A 17,416-nucleotide genomic window follows, 5' to 3' on the forward strand; every position below is an offset into this window, starting at 1 on the left:
CACAATTTGACAAGAAATTCACTATAGATATATAATTCCCCCACCCCCAGAAATGGCATGCATCATTTATGCTGCAAGATTCATGGACTACATATAGCAGTACCCAATAATATTTTATGATAATGTAAAATACTCTATTTTATAGGTTTTACCCCAGTGATTTTGCTTCTCTGAAACAACAATTTAACCCATACCAATTTAAATACTGTTAACCAGCTTAGAGACCTCATCAGTATGTTTTCACTATCAAATTCTTGTTTCAAGGTGCTGCATATAGTGGATAGTAGACACATACAAATGGCAGTATTGGAGGATACTTAATTTTACTATAGGCTTTATTTATGAAAATAAACAATATATTTATTTATAGATACAGGAAGGTTCTGTAAACTACATCTGTGAAGTAGTTTTCTAGCAGGGCAGTATTTTGGGGCATAATAAACAGGAAGGCCCTCAAATGCAGCCCTCTTGTAAAACAATTAAATCCAGAGCATAAAATTACCTAATCATGCTATTGCACCTGTGTGTCATACTGTAATGAGACCATCTCAGAGCCCCATGATAACAGGATGCAAAAAGATGGTATGAATTAAGAGAGATGGTGCTCTCCCCAACCTTTTCCAGATGCAGTCTTCTGTTGGGCACTTGTGTGTTGGGAGGTTAAGGCAGGGAACTAGTTTAGTAGTACTCACCAACTTCAAACAGAAGAAACTGAAGCTGCTGTACAGGCTTCTAAATTTTCCCTTTCATCGTATAGCTCTCTAGTAGAAGTAGTCTAAAAAGCCTTTTAGTGTACAGATTTTCAATTTGATATGACTGTCTCTAAAAAGCTCAGATTTGTCTTACTGGGTGATAGATAAATGTGAAGGGAGTAAACAAGACAAGCCGCTCTCAGTGGGATTGCTTCCAGCAGTGCCAGTTGTCAGATATGGATGGTACATGCAGCAACTGACTATAGAGGCCCAGAGAAATGGAAGGAGAGCACCCAACTCTGTGACTGCTTCTGCAAGACTAGATTCTTTATGTAACTGGCAACAAGCAGGATCATTTTGGTCCATGTCTTTGTGGATATGAATGTCTTACATTTTAATGTAATACTTTGATATATTCTGACATTTGTGGGGTAGCCACTATGAAAGATATTGCAGTGTTTTTTGCCTTGGCTTTTAAAAGAGGGAAAACAGTTGAGTATTGCTCACCTATATATATATTTAATTGTTGTTACTGAAATAAACCTGGCCTTCCATTGCCAAAGGCTAACATAATAGATTACTTTCTCCTCTGCTCAGTTTAAAAGACTATATGATGGTGTGGGTGGGTGGAGGGATTGTGTGTATGTTGAGCATGTAGAATGTAGCCTGTGACCTGACTGTCCATGGCTGGTTTCTACAATAATGTCAGCACATGTTTTAGCTGTCAATGAAAATGTATATGGTCTCCATACAAATATATCTAAAAATGTATCCTAAGTAGGGATGGACCACATGTTGCGCCATTTACAGGCATCTTAATTTGAAGCATAATTTCTTGTGTATTTTTGGGAGGATGGTGAAATTTGGGGCAACTACTACCGGTAATCTTTAGAAGTACCATTGGGAATCTTCCATTTTTTGTTTAAAAAAAATACTTTATTCTGGGGACAGTATATATTTCCTTTCCCCCCGATTGCTCCAGATTCAGACAGTTTTGGGTTCTCTGCAATCTCCCTATCCTCCTTTAGCACACATTTGACTCCCTTGTCAAAAGGTCCAACTGCCTTCCTAGCCAATTTCCTGTTACTAATGTATTTAAAATGGGTAGGGGATGATGACTCGTGGCTCTGCAAAAGCTGTTGGACTCTAGCTCCCAACAGCCCCAGACAGTATGGGATAATTGGGAATTGTAGGCCAGCAATCTCTGAAGGGTCAAAGGTTTCCCATCTCTGCATTAAGACGAATTTGCACAGCATATCAACAATGTAAATTTTAATAAGGTGACCGAGAAGTTAAAGTGAGAGTTTAATGGAATAGGCTAATCATCTGGGGTGGATTAGTTGATGGGGAAAAGATGTAAGCTATCTTCAGAAATATATATTTGCCTTCTTTCTGTGTGACTTTTGGATTAGATCCATGTGAACGCACACTAGCTACTTGTTTCTGTAATCACATGTTTTGTGCATGCCATAAGCAATTTTATTTGTTCCCTGCAGGAGCCAAAACCCCTCCTTTCTGGATTTTTCTGCATAACATCAAAATCACTCCTCCTGCTTCGAAGTTTTAGTTTTTGAGAAATGATAAACTATTATGTTCTTTTTATAATTAATTATATAGAAATTGACAAATAGACTTCATCATTAACTACTGCCATATTTGGATATTGATTTATTGAAATAGATTAGGTATTGTCTGTTAATGTGTGGAAAAGAGAAATGTTTGAGGAACATTTCTCTCACTTACAGATGGTCTCTTCAGCTACCTAGTTAGTTTTTTGCAGCTGAATAAGGTAGTGTCATAAATAGAGGCTCTACTCAGAAGGTTTTAGGGACTGATTGATGGAACATGCAGTCGCTGTATCTACTAAAATTTTCTCATAATGGTTTTCTTTCAACAATTCATCCTAATGGGATGAAACATAGCTTTACTTAGTTAAGGTAAGAGTACACAGCATGATATATACTCTGCACTTTTCTATGAAAGATCAATTACCATGAACAATAGCTTAAAGTACCCTTAACTTGTAGGGTGTGTGTGTGTGTGTGTGTGTGTGTGTGTCCCCTGCCTGCCTGTGTAATATATGAAGTGAGGTGGATGCTGTAAAAATTATCATGTCCAATCCATTAACAACAACTAGAAATACCACAATTTGGTGTTTTAAGGCAATGGTTTTGAAGCATTAGAGCTCAAAAATATATGAAGTCAGATTATTTGCACAATGTATTTGTAGAACCAGACTTGTAGAACAGTTGCAGGAATGGGGCATCCCAGGTCTTAATTTTTTTCTGTCCTTGGGGAGGCAGGACAAGGACTTCTTCACGTGAAGCAAGTATGTTCCCTAGATTCCAATATTATGGAGGACTTCATTGTGGACTTTCAGTTTGTGCTGGGATTCAGATATACTACAAACACAATGTGGTCTCACAGTCAATCTGCTGTTGTGACATGGTTTGCCCTCCTTTAAATGTGCTGTCCTGGGAGACTACCCAGTCTGCCTCTATGGCTGGCCTGGCTCTGCCAAAAATACAGACATGTCTTACCTCCCCCAAATCACACACTTTAAAATCATTGCAGAAACATCATGTAAATGTAGAAGATAATTCAGTTAACAATTTCAATAATTTCAAGATCAATGCTGTCCCATATCTATAGCCATTCATCACTCTAGTAAAAGAATTCCTGAGAAAACTGTCTCCTTGTACTTAAATTACCTAGTTGTATCTATTTTAACTTCCCTCCTTCCATTCTGTTATATTCTAGCTGTGGCAGGAGAAAAGTTCTTGTTATATCCTATCATGTTTGGTTGAACTAGGAGGAAATTCAGGTTTTACCTCCCAGATGGAGTTAGTGCAGAAACATTCTAAATATTCAATTGGTGTAACACTGTGTGTGTGTCTAATGAGTTTAAGAAGAGCACTTGGTTTATGATACTTCATTTTATATTTTATTGAGCATTAAGACCAATATCTTTCCATAATTAAGTGTATGTGTGTGAAAAGTTTGTTCCCAGTTAAAAGCGGAACACATATAACTTTAGATCAAGGCACATACAAGACTGGCCAAAGGGCTTTCAATGCACTTTGGTTTTCATTTGGGGAATAATAGTTATGGCAACAAAATGTCTTGGGTATTAAACATTAAATAGATCACAACTAAGTAGAAAGCCAGATCAAAGTATCTTCACTTGTGTGTTTGTTAATATTCAGATAACTGTGATAGCAATGGGCAATATTGTCAATGGCAGTTGAAATATGTATAGTTTACATTTAATTGCATATGCTTTCATTACATTAGAAGAACTGCAGTTCGCAATTATACAAGTTCTCTTATAGAATGAAGAATAAATTTAGGTTTGGACATTTATATGTTTCGGGTAGTCTTAGATTTTATTTTTCATAAAAATAAGAGCTGACCCTGCTTTTATGCATTTAGATCAGTAATATGTGCTTTATTCGTGTTTCATCTGCCTTACCTAGACAACAGCTATCTGCTGCAGTATCCTTTTACTTACAAAACTGGTTATAGCTAAGTAACTGGTATTGCCCACTACTTTTCACATTAGGTTTTTAGTTGTTTTATGTATTTCATATACCCAAGATTGTATTTTGATCAATTTCGCAGTCACTTCTGAACATTTTCAGTTTCCCAGGTTTAACCTTTTACGAATACCAAAGTGAAAATGGCCTGTGCTTATACTTACAAGGATCTCAAATGTATGCAAAGTCCTGATTGTTCAACACAGCAAGAAAATTCACTTTCACAGTCAACAAGTCATCTTACTCAGTAGAACACAAAAGTTAAATGGTCTGTAATTTCAATATTAGCAAGGAAAATACAGTACAAATTACTAAAAAATACTAAAATATAGAATTGTTTTCAGGCATCCGTGCTACATTAATCGCAGCAGTCACCTGAAATTTGAAACTTTTAATAAAAAGTTCTTAAATATAAATTATATGGCAAATGTACAATACATTGCTTATTCAGTCTTTTAATCCAGTGTTCTGCAGTAGGCCAGCAACCTTTTCAAGTTGCCATTCTTTGTGAGAAAGGAAAAAAGAAACCACCACAAGTCTTTAATTTCCTTTAGTATCATGAGTGTGAATGATCTGAATCAGGTATACCACTGTCTCTGTAGCTTCTGTTACTGCTGCTTTCACTGTGGTTGTTTTTGTATAGATTCATCCCATTAGGTGGGAATATGGTATGTATTACAAATTCCTCCTTGGACACTTGTTCATTGTTCAGAGATATCATCTGAAAAGAAGTCTCCCTGATTTCTAAGATAGAATTGTCCTTCTTAGTTCCAGCTTCAGCATAATCATCTTTCCTCCTACGCCCTTTGCTGTATGTACAGTTTCTTGAGAACAAGGACCCATTCCTATGGACATACCAGCAGACTAAAGCCAGCAGAGCTATAGCTACTAGTGCCACTGCACCCCCTATGATGGCAGCCAAGGGCAAACTAGAATTTTTGTATGGTTCTTTTTCTTGTTCATGGTTTAGGGTGGTTGTAGGATTGTACATTTTAAGGGGTGCAGTTTCAGTTTCTATACAAACAGGGGTTTCATCAGACAGATAGATGTTACTGGTTTCCATGGGAACCATGCATACACGGTATGGTGAGTCTGGCTCAAGTGCTGTAAGCAGATAGTCATTCCGGTCTCCTGTAACAATGGTTTCAGTTATAGATCCAAAGGCAGGGCTATGACCCATCTTGAGCCAACTAAGTCTTAAAGCAGTCATGGGTAGTGCAACTTTCCAAGAAATATGAATAGTCTCGGTGCTTACAGCCTTTACAACAATGGTAATGATTTGCTGTACTGGGGTAGCAGTTGTTCTGTAGTTTTTATGTGGATTAGGAGTCTTCATTTCAGGTGATTTGGTCACAGAAACTGGCCAGTGTCCTTGCACAGGGTATAAAGTGTTTGGTACTGAAGCAGTAATTTGGATAGTGCTTTCAATATCCTCATCTTTGCAATCAAATAGCTCTGTATTGAGGTCTTTGATAGCCATCCCACGAACTTTTTCTGGGGCTTGACACATCAGTCCACGTACATTAACTCTGAGAGGCAGCATTTGCAACCAGTCACGAACCCATTTCATTTTGCACCCGCAGTGCCAAGGGTTGTTGCGAAGAAACAATTGGGTTATATTGTCCAGGTCATCAAAGACACCCTGAGGTAAATTACTGAGATTATTATTGGACATATCTAGCCGATACAACTGTCGTAGGTATGCAAAAGCATTAGCTGATACATGATTTATATGGTTTTCTTGCAGATAAAGCTTTCTCAGATTTGTGCCTGGCAAATTTATTGGAGCTGCTGTAAGGGAATTACGGACCAATGAGAGTTCTGTTAAATTGACTAGATTCATAAAGACTTTCTCGCCTAATCCATGATTGCTTAAGAGATTTCCATCTAAAACTAGACGTTTTAGATTTGTAAGGTCTTGAAGGGACAGCTCCGAAATTGTGGAAATGCGATTATCATCCAAGCGCAGTTCTTCTATTGTTTTAGGCAAGCCCCAGGGAATGGTGCTAAGGTGATTTCGAGAAAGAAAAAGAAGTCTAAGATAGATATTATCCCGGAATGCTCCATCTTCAATACTAACTGCAGAAACAGAGTTATCATCCAAATGTAATTCTTCCAGATAAGGAATTTGTGAAAGTGAATCATAAGTAATTGTCCTTATGTTATTTTCCTGCAAATGCAATTCTTTGACGTACTTTGGGAGGTTGGTAGGGAATTCATCCAAGCTGTTGTGGTATAAATAAATTCTCTCCACTTTGATCAAGGTTTTTAGCTCAGAAGGAATTCCAGCATTATTGATTTGATTGTTCTGAAGGTAAAGGGTTGTAGCATCCTCTGGAATCCCAGTAGGAATTGATGTCAAGTCGCGATCATTGCAGTAAATGAATCCTGCATCACAGCGGCATGCTGAAGGGCAGAACTTGGCACTGACAGAGTGAGGTGCCATTTTGAGCAAAAGCCCTATCTTTGTCCAAATTAGGATGAAATTCCAGGTTGCACTGATCATGGTCAAGTTGCAATGAGGTTTGCCCAGAGACTAGTGTTTGGTTTTCAGCAATCTAGAAAAAAAAAATCAGATTAATAGTAGAATACAGTGAAGTATCACTTTGAAATGAAAACAACATGTCTAACAGCATAGTCCTATGTATGTTTTATTGAAGATAAGTCATAGTGTGTTAAATGGGGATTGCTTCCTTATACATGTGTATGGGATCACCACCAAAAATTCCTGCCAAGAATTTACAATTACACGTAGGCTTGACTCTTAAATGAGGTTTGAGTGAGAGAAGCTTTTGTCAATAATATTTGTCCAAATCTGTTTCCTGCATAAGATGGCATTATTTGGCATCCCCACCCAAAGAACTCACTAAGGGGTTTGTTTCCCTAGGTCCCCTCCTCTTTTTGTTGCGCTGCACCATAGATGGTAGTAGCTTGCTGTGCTGGCATAGGAATTTTTTATATATATAAAGAAACTAAAGTAACCTTCTGCATGTACACAGTTCACCCCACAATCGTTTGAATTTGAGTTGTTGCCTTGTACTCCTAAGATTTGGGCACAATGGAACCTAAATTCACTAATGTAGCACATTATGATACTGAAATTCATCTTTAAGTATTCAAACTCTCCTTAGAGCACTGTTTCCCCCCCTTAAGTATGAATACTGAGTGAATAATTAGATAGGGCACACTGCATGGTAACTAATAATGAACAGTGTTTCCAACTGTTCCATTGGAAGTACAATAAAGGAGTTAAACCTAAGTGGAAGCTTAAATATAGAACATATTTCTCTTTACTTCTGCCTCAAGTAGATGGCATAGTGACAAAATTTTCATTTTAAACGGAATTGTCAACTTAGTAATAGTAGAGACATGAAAGTTTGCACAAACCTCTTGAAACATGTGATATAATCAGTTATTTCAATATCAATCTTCATGGATTAGGCTAAAATCCTAACCATGCATACTCAGGTAAATTCCAGGTAGGTGGGAATAGGATTGCAGCCTTAGGATACTAATGATTTTCCTTAGTCATATAAAATAAAATAAGGTATGGAATATCTATATTTTATATCATAAGGGGTTTTTTTCCTATTGCTCTGTAAAATTCAAAAGAAACAAAAAAGGTTTCGAAACTATTTTGTTTTCCAACAAAATGAACTGGTGTGTAATGAAAAACTTATCTTGCTGTTTGAATAATACCGGTTGGGGTAATTAGGAGGAGTAACTCATTAAACATACTATGTTTTAATACCTGATATTTGACAATACTTTAAAGATGCATAGTTTCCTTAGCTTTGCCACTGTCTATTTATTTAATTAATTAATAATTAAGTATTTGTCATACTAACCCATTTTAAAAAATATTTCTTTGGCAGTGCTTGCTTCTGTGTTGTTAACTTTTACCTAGTTCTCTTTTACCTGTAGAATGTGATCATTGCAGTGGTTTACTTTCATGACTTGTGGAATTTAATTGTTCCACTTTCTAAAACAATATTTTGTTAAGGAACCTACCTTATTTAAAGATGCGAGGGAACCTTTTGTGCTTGCTAAAATCCAGTTGGCATACGATTTTCTAGAAACCAAGTTGGCTTGGAGAAATTTATAGTTTAGTTCACACAGCTGTATTTCCTTCACAGTACTTACTTAAATGATGCTTGCGAGTATAATATCTTTCCTGGTGAGCTCCACTATGTTCAATGAACATTCCAATAAAGTTTCATCATGGTAAATAAGCACATCAGGCTGTTGAAGATAAAAGCTTCAGTTTCTGTTACTCTGCAGGAATGAGACTTTGAAGAAGAGGGAAGAGGTTTCTCTCTCTCCTTTTACCCCCAAGTGTGTGTGAACAACTTCTTTAACAAAAAAAAATTCTCGAATGCTTAGAAGTTCTTTTACATAATGTTGTGGCTAGAGATGGTAACTTCAGCTCCATGTGCTCAAAACAATTCGTGATGTTAAGGCTTGAATCATGATAGCTTCTTTTTTTCTTTCCACAATCATCCAACTATAAACTTTGAATGCCGATGTTTCCTGATAAATCCATGCCTGCTGGGCTGCACCATTCACTTAGTGCTTGATCAGAATTTCCAGCTCAGCATATTTCCTCATTCTGTCTGAAATTGCCAGGTGCTCACTTCAGAGGGTTCTCGTTTTAATTCACAGGCATTTCTTTGGGAAACCAAAACATGCTAATACCAGTGACAGGGTTTCCTTTCTAAAATTTCATTCAGTCGGTGCCTGTAAAAGTAAGGAAAAAGCAAATTATTATCCAAAAGTGATGATGAACTGCCTTGTGCAAACTTTTCTTGACTTAGCATTTCTATAATAATAAAGCCTCATTATGGGAGTACTAATAGAGCAAAAATTTGAAGTTATTGAATCATATACACAGCTAAGCTCAGCATTGGAAGAAATTGGTCTAAACAAAACAGCAATGGAAGTCAGCTTTGATCAAGAGACCACAGAGAAACTGCTTTGCAAATGTGACACATGACTCTTTAGATTACAAATAGAGGCCTAGGTGCAGTGGATGGCATGCATACTACTGTTCATGGTCTTCTGCATTCAAGAGGCAAGACAGTTGCCGATAGTTTAAAATGTAAATCAGCAAAGGTATAATAACAATTTCTAATGTTCAGGTCGAAACAAAATAGAAAATTCTTTTCAGTAGCACCTTAGAGACCAACTGTGTTTGTTCTTGGTATGAGCTTTCGTGTGCATGCACACTTCATATGTTCAGGTGACTGTAGTTCCGAATTTATTCTCCAGAAGGAGGTAGTTAATTACAGTGCTGAACATTTCTAAAGTGTACAGTTAGGTTGAAAATTGAAACTATAATGTTGTATTAACTATATTTTGACAACACTAGGATCCTTTTGGACCAGTCCTGCAGACTGATGCATTGCCAGGCTAGATTGTTCTACACAAGCAAGAAGAATGCTATGTTGTAATGTAAAACGTCATTTAAATTGTTTTTTATGTCTGCATGTGGGTAACCTTTCCTTCTCATCTGGAAATTTAAACCCAGTAAGTATGACAGCAATTCTAAGAAGGGCAAGTAGCGTAGCTCAGTAGCTGAGCATATATTTTCTATGTGAAAAACCCTAAGTTCAGTCCTCTGCCTGAAACTCTGAAGAGCCACTGCCAGTGAATAGACCATGGGGTGAGGAACTTGTCACCCATCAGCCCTAACCAGCAAGGCCAGTGGTCAGGGATTATTGGAGTGGTAGTCCAATAACATCTGGAAGGCCACATGTTCCTCACCCCCAGTATAGATGATACTGAGGTACATGGACCATTGACCTAACTCTCTTTAAGAGGGGAGGAGGGGGTAGCAAGACTTCCTATGCTAATAAGTACACTGAATACAGCAGCACTAAAAATGCGTGTGAATCCTTATGTTTGCCATGCACACTGAAATCTGCTGCACCTTTTACATTGTATCAGATCTAATTAGAAAGTACTCATTAGTACACACCAAAACATCTTTTAGACTATTGTTAGGTAATGTACACATTTCCAATATATGTGAAATAGTACAAGCATTAAGTTTCCTTTCTCTACCTGAGCAACTCAGTCGTGTAAACACTGTCTTTCCTGTGCCACCAAGACCATTGGTATAGTGTAATTCCAGTCAAAGTATAATGCGACATTTGCTTAAAATTAATGTAAAGCGTTTATGTTGTGATATGTAGCATTGTTAAATATTTGGTGTTTACCTATGGATTTCAGAATGTAACAGTCATCATAATAAGTTCTTAAGAGATATGGATATATTAAAAATATGGTACTGAAACAAAATGAAATTTTCTGAAGAATTAGTGATAAAAGACTTAAGACTCTGCATAGCACCATTACCTTGAAATGAAATTTAAAACAACTGAAGCCTGATAAATACCTTAGATGAAGACATCGCTCAATTAGCAAGTAGCCTTATTTATTCAGCTGTCTAAATACTGAGGATACTATGTCGTTCTAAAGTTTATCATCTGTTTTTGAACTTCATAATCCACTTTGGTTAACCAGCAAAGGAGGGATTACTATAGGGTTTTTTTTATAGCAAGACTGAGTAATAGGAAAGTAGTTTCAAGTAAAGGAGAATAATTTATTTAGAAGAAGACATAGAGTGTGTGTAGGAATTAAATGTTAAACTACCTAAGTGATTAATTAAAGATAGTGGATTTTAAGTAGTATTGTTCTTGGGAAATTGATATCAAACTTAAATTGCTTGTAGAGCATGTTTGGATACCTTACCTAGAGCAAAGAAAGTACTTTTTCCTGGGAATCGAAAACTTTTATTTCACTTACCAAATGTTTCAAATGCATTCCCTTTTGGACTGTTTGATATTCAAGCCCTCACTTATTGCCCCTATTGTATTAGCAGCAATGTTGGATTAGAATGAAAGCACTAAAGCTCATTAAGTTCTTGGGTTTTTAAAATCCCTACTCTCAAAATTACATCAAAACAAAAGGATAAAATAAAGCAAGTTTCATTGGAGGGGAAAAAAGACTGTTTCAAAAATGTGGATTAAGCTTCCAGCCCCCCTACCCCTTCTTTCAGCTAGAAGGGAACAGTTTTCTTTAGTTTTTATTTAATTTGATATCTTGCACTTCGCTTTTATATTCCAAGCTAGTGCTGAAAACAATGTGTTTGCATAATAAAGGCAGCAATGGTCTGTCCCTACAGAAGGGAATCCTGCTGCCTTGCTCAGCCTTCTCTTTTCTAGAGCTGTCCTTACATATTCCCTGACATCAAGTCATTATAGCTGAGTTTGCAGGATGAAAAGAGAAATGCCCCCCACTGTTCAGAGACACTGTGGCCAGGTTTTGACAACATCAAATTGTGAGCTTCATGGGCCCATGGTTTTGAAAGAGAACATTAATTTTGAACAAAACAAAAAGAAAATGAAAGAAATCCTGGTGCACATTTATTAAAAAAAAAACAGAAAGATGTACTGTGTTTTTTTTTAACTCTTACCACTTCTCAATATATTAGTACCATGCTTGAAAAACTGTGGTGATAAATTCATGTGGTGCCCACTTTATTTGTTCAATCAGTTGGTAATTAAAACATTTAGCTATTCAGACCTGAGAAACTATAGTGTGTCAAAGGCAGCACTGCACAAGAGGAGACTTTTTACTCTAAATATTAAAGGTAACCTATTATAAAGATATTTATAACCAAAACTCTGATTTTAATACTTCATGCTACAATGTGGGTCAACTGCCTATCCTAAAACTTTAAAAAAGTAGTTAGAATATGTGAATTTGTGTCTTCATTTATGATATACTGATGTGAAAGGCTATGCTTTCATTCTAGCAACTACCCACAGCAGTGTTCTGAAGATTCAGATATATCTCTTTAGGCTATAAATGTCAACAGCATGACAACCAGAATTAATTCAGCTTTGCTGTACAAAAGTGATTGTTCAGCGATTTTGGTTTTGCATAGCCATTTGATTTATTTCATAGTGCCCTCTGTGGATTGAAGAAAGTGTCTGCTCCTATATATAATCTGTTCAAGTTCGTTGAGATTATTGCTTTGGACTTCTATCAGCCATTCAAAAGCAGGGATATTTTAAATAAGCTTTGCTTGTTATAATGTTAATTTGGTTAAACATGACTCAGTTGTATTGAAAATGAATTGTGTAACATGTTTTCTTAGGTGTACAACTCAGGGTTGGTTAGTAGTGACAGCAAAATATTTTCTAAGCACCCTGTTTCATGAGCATGGTGTTTCAGAAGGGGACCCTCGTCTTTTGTTTAAAGTTAGGCAAGCAGTAAAGCTTTGTTGAGAAGTTGGGCTTCTGAGTCTTTACTTTCTTTTAGCAACATTTTCTTTGGCTTCTGAAAATAACCATATTTAACAATTGTATCACATTGAAATATCACATCATGTGTTATTCGTTACATGAAGCATGATCACTGGAGTAAACAGTTTCCTCATAAGTTTTAAATTAAGGTTCTGTAAAACGAAACTAATTTGAGTTGGTATGATCACCTATCTTAGCCTTTCCCATGCTAAAGCTGGTAGTAAATTTGCATTTTCATAGCATATATGAAGGCCACCATTATTTTCTGGTGAACATAAATATGATTATTCCATGAAAATACAACTTTTTAAAAAAGTACTCCCATTGAGAAGATATAGATGAGCCCTAACTTTTAAACGTAAGAAGTGTAACGAGCTGCCCCCCCCCAAAAGCATGAACTCTTATTTGTTCATAAATTGCAGTAGGGAACAGTAAATAGCACTTTGCAATCCTGGCCCTAGCCATCTTCATTTGGCAGGAAGAGGCACTGATTTCAGTGGTGCTTGCTTGCAGATCAGTGGGTTTAGGTATGCAGCCTTACAATATGGCCTCTGCATTTTTACTCAATAAGTAAGTCCCTCTGAGTTTAATGGGACTTACTGCCAAGTAACTGTATTTAGGATTGCATTGTTTGTCAGCTGTATCTTGTAGCTTACCTTTAGAAAGCTGCTAAACTCACTTAGTCACAATTAGAGAACAATTGCTTTGACTTGTTTAAAAATTTTGGACCAATCTTTGCTTTCATATATTTTACCAAAGTAGTACTTGGAGTAGGCCTCAACAAATTCTTGGCCTTCTGCTCAAGCACACCTCATCATTTAATATTTTTTTGTCTTTCTCACTTTCTGATAGCTTGTGTGTTGTTGGGTAGGAACTGCTTTTAAACTCCCAAGTGATCTATTTTATTTTAATACTACTAGATTTACATTGAACTATTCTAATGCTGATATTTGAAAATAAATTAATTACTCCCTTGTTTTGCTAACATCAATTTTTAACATTGCAATGTATTTCTTGTCTGTTTACTTATGATTCTTAAGCACACTTAGATGTAAGCATATTCCACTGAAATCAGTTGAACGTATTTTCATGTGTCATACATATTAACTCACATCCTGATTCAACTGAAATAAATGTCAGGATTTGCACCTTCAAGGCTTCAACCCAGAGGAGAAATATGCATTGTTGGCACCCAATATACATGTCTATATCTATATATAGCTTTTAAAAAATAACACAGAAAGTACACACTCATACTCTATCTTATCTCTTTCAAATTCAGAAAACAAAGAAAAATACAAATAAAGATAAATACAGATTTAGAAAAAGATTACTTTTTTCCTTTAAGACAGGGCCCTTTTTTCCTCAAGGCTCAGATTTCTGTGACTTTAGTTCAGAAAGTTGCCCACTGGGGGGTAGCACACACTGCAAGAAATCTCTTTACAGAGGCTGCAAGTCTGCCCCCCCCCCCCATGCTGCTGTCCAGTTTCTCTGTTTTAATCACAAAGGCTTCTGGTGAGAGAACATTAGAGGATTCTAAGGGGGTGGGGTGCAAAAAGCATTTACAGTACTTCTGATGGCAATATTATTCACTTAAATTCATTTGCCCAGGAGAATGAGCTCTAAAACATAATATAATTTGAAGTTTTCTTCAATAATGTAAATCAGGTTTGATGCTAGGAAGGTGGCCATAGTTACTTAAAGGAAAAGGAAAATACATAGAGCTGGGGGGGGAAACTGAGTGGAAGGTAACTATAATGGTAAATAATTCTGGAAATTTGAACATTTCTAATCCTAGAAATCTTGTGCAGTTAAATCTAGTATATTGAATGTCATAAATTATGTTTGTTTACCTCTCTAGACATAGGTAAATAAACATTAACAATAAAAATAAAAATACAGTGCAGCCTGACTTCAGTGGCACAAACTGTAGCTTTCCCTCAAACTATTCAGTTTTAATCCAGATAATAAATTTGTAAAAGCTTCCTGTATATAAGTAGTATTATAAACATAGCCTGAACTTCTTATTGCTTGGAGAGTATAGCCTCCCATAGGAAACAGAGCAAGTGATAATTAATAATCTTCCAAAGCCCGACAGACCCTATATTTCAATTAAACTTTCCCCAACTTGTTTCACTTGATAGGAAAGAACTGTCGTTGACTATAAAATAATAGCTTGTGAATGCTTCATCCTCAACACTACCTAGCGTAATCCCATTGTGGAAGTAGTTTTAATTGTCCAGTGATTTCACATTTAATAGGAACAAGTTGGTACAAGACTTCAACTTGTACATGGCAGTCCCTTTCTATAAACTCTTTTAAAAAATAGTGGAGAATTAACCTTTACCTATATATATATTTTTAAAAATAAATTAAGCAATTACCCATGGATTGTAGTATTCATTTAGTTCTGTGCATAACAGTGAACATTTTCTTTGCATTACTTCCACCAACTTTTGTGACTGTAGTGATTCCTGCAGTTTCAAAGTTACAGCTTAAATAAATCATGTAGTAATTCACTTCTTAAATTGCTTACTGAATTTAAGGTTTTGAAACTGAAAAAGAGAGATATATATTACATGGAAAGCATGAAGCTTTGTTAAGTGGACAGTGCTTTCTATTGGTTTTTAATACATTTTCCATATTACTTTTGTAAACCACAACAATTGGGCAGATCCAAGCAAAGTAGCCTACTGCAGAAGAAAAATAAACTAAAATAGCAATTTACATGTACATGCAGCAGTCATAGTGTAAAATGATACTCATTTAATTTTGTTCATTAGGCCTTGTTTAACAACTTTTTAATAGTTAATTGTATATCAAAAGGGATATAGGCTGATATGTTATGGATGCTAACTTAACCAACCAACATGGATAATTTTACAGTTTCTATTAGGTATTAGGATTATGCAGCTTTGCTTACCTTGATATTTTTTGAGACAGGCCTGTTGCATTCTTAAACTATTTGAAACCATTTTGTTTAACATGCATACCCTAGAACTTCCTTGTAAATATCAATTGCAGTGTTTCACTTATGCTGTAGTTAAAAAATACATGGCCACAGACAAGCTTAAAATATGGAGGCAACATGAGCTTAACATGTGGCGACAATAGATTTTCAGAAAACTATGATATTCTAAAAACTTCATGCTTGATAGAGCCACAAATGATTCTTCTAAAAATACAATATGGCAATTTCTGTCCCACTGTTTGCACGAGCCTCTGTTCAAAAGCTTAGGTCTGTTAATTTTTCTGACTTGATTTATTGGCTTATTATGCAGGGCACATACTATATTTGATCAGGCAATGGCTTTTGCAATACATTGAGGAAAGAATATCATATGGTGAGTGTGAGTGGTGGGCTTATGTGCTAAATTGTATCAAGCAATATATGACTTTAGCATTACGGATTTGGGAAACAGTAATGCAGGCTTTAAAACCTAGGTGTAGCTGTTTACCCTTTCCCAAAGATTATAAAAGTTCCTCAAGTAGACGATGACATTTGAACCTGGACAAAGCACTCATTTTCTGTGATGAATTTTTGATGATATCTTTCCATAGCTGTGAAACTAGTATTAAGAGAACACATCACATATGCAGCATTGGCCACATTAGAAAACATGCAGCTTGAATTTTGGTGTGCTCTGTAGCACTTAGTTCGAACACATTTGCAAAGTCTTCCATTTGATGATTTAGATTGGAACGCTTGTAAAGAGCTAGACTGAACAATTGTTTCCAACGATCAGACACATAGCCTCTCCTCACCCCACCCTGGAAAAAAACCTTGAATTATTTACAGTTGCAAATCCTACTTTTGCTTAGCATTGTAGTTTAAAAGCAGTTTTCTTCAATCTCCCTTCCAACTCATTCTGCTATGCTGAATTTTATAACGCCTGGGTGGGAAAAATCAAACTTGAGTGCAAATTAGAAGGAATTACTTACCAGTAGGATGAAGTAGAAAATATGTATCTATAAAGAAATTCCATTTATAACTGCACAATAGCAATAATTCCAGTAACGGTTATAAAACCCTCAGTTTCAGATTCCACAGACAAAAAGCAGCAGCAGCAGCAGCAGCTATTGTATGAGCTCTCGCTATGTCAAATCACTTCTCCCTCACTGAGAAGGAGTGAGGGGGGGAAGCATTCCAGTTACGTGCACACAGCCCACCTCCGAAGTCTGAAGTTAAAGCTTTCACCTAACAGTGGTTGAATAAAGAGGTGATGTCATAAATGGGCAGGTCTTTGGCTCTGCTTCAGTCAGGCAACTGGATAAGCAGGCTGTCAAAAGATTACGTTACAGACACCAGAGGGCGCCGGAGAAGGAAAATCCAGGATTGCATGCCAAAACCAGAGCTGTGCTGTATTACAGTTCACCAGATTTAGATACGTGCCAAAAACATTTCAGTCATCTCCAAATCGAGTATTTCCCCCCCCCCCAACATGCAGATATGCGGCTTTAATACATTTGTGCAACTTTTACAGTTTTCACTTAAAATAGTTGGGAACTACCACAGTGAAATGTATTGACAATACATTCATTAATTGATCCTCACATGGACCTAGCTAATGCTTTAAGTTAAAAGTTGGAGGACCAACCATAATTAAAGTACTACTAGAGGGTCCTCAGCAAAAACTTTTAAATAACTCTTCTGGTGATAACCCCTTTTTGGAGACATTTTTAATGAAAAAAACAAATGCGTTATTTTAATGCTCATAATGGTAAGGCTAGATAATTTAGAAGTGTTAATATTCAGTATTTGCCTTGGACTGTAGCAAAGGGGTGGCGTTTCTTGCAAGGCTGTTTTGATTTTGTTCTTACTAAAAAAAAAAAGTAGAAAACTGCCTCAGAGATTATTGGGAGAAAATTAGTTTTA

General features: G+C 36.3%; 2 protein-coding genes across 4 annotated transcripts in view; one reads left to right on the plus strand and one right to left on the minus strand.

Annotated features, from left to right (window-relative positions):
* Nucleotides 1-17,416, plus strand: part of MACROD2 (mono-ADP ribosylhydrolase 2) — a 756,429-nt gene that overhangs the window by 60,597 nt on the left and 678,416 nt on the right. The window lies entirely within an intron of this gene.
* On the minus strand, nt 3,614-16,732 carry FLRT3 (fibronectin leucine rich transmembrane protein 3). Of its 2 annotated transcripts, none has more exons than XM_033142881.1 (3): nt 16,483-16,732; nt 8,372-8,965; nt 3,614-6,786 (listed from the first exon to the last, which is right to left on the minus strand). In XM_033142881.1, the coding sequence occupies exon 3, from the start codon at nt 6,732-6,734 to the stop codon at nt 4,785-4,787; it is 1,950 nt and encodes a 649-aa protein (XP_032998772.1). In that variant the 5' UTR covers nt 6,735-6,786; nt 8,372-8,965; nt 16,483-16,732; the 3' UTR covers nt 3,614-4,784. The 2 variants fall into 2 exon arrangements, with proteins under 2 accessions (XP_032998772.1, XP_032998771.1); XM_033142880.1 differs by having other exon boundaries at nt 8,240-8,965.

This window comes from Lacerta agilis, chromosome 3 (genome assembly GCF_009819535.1).
Source record: "Lacerta agilis isolate rLacAgi1 chromosome 3, rLacAgi1.pri, whole genome shotgun sequence".
Lineage (NCBI taxonomy): Eukaryota > Metazoa > Chordata > Lepidosauria > Squamata > Lacertidae > Lacerta > Lacerta agilis.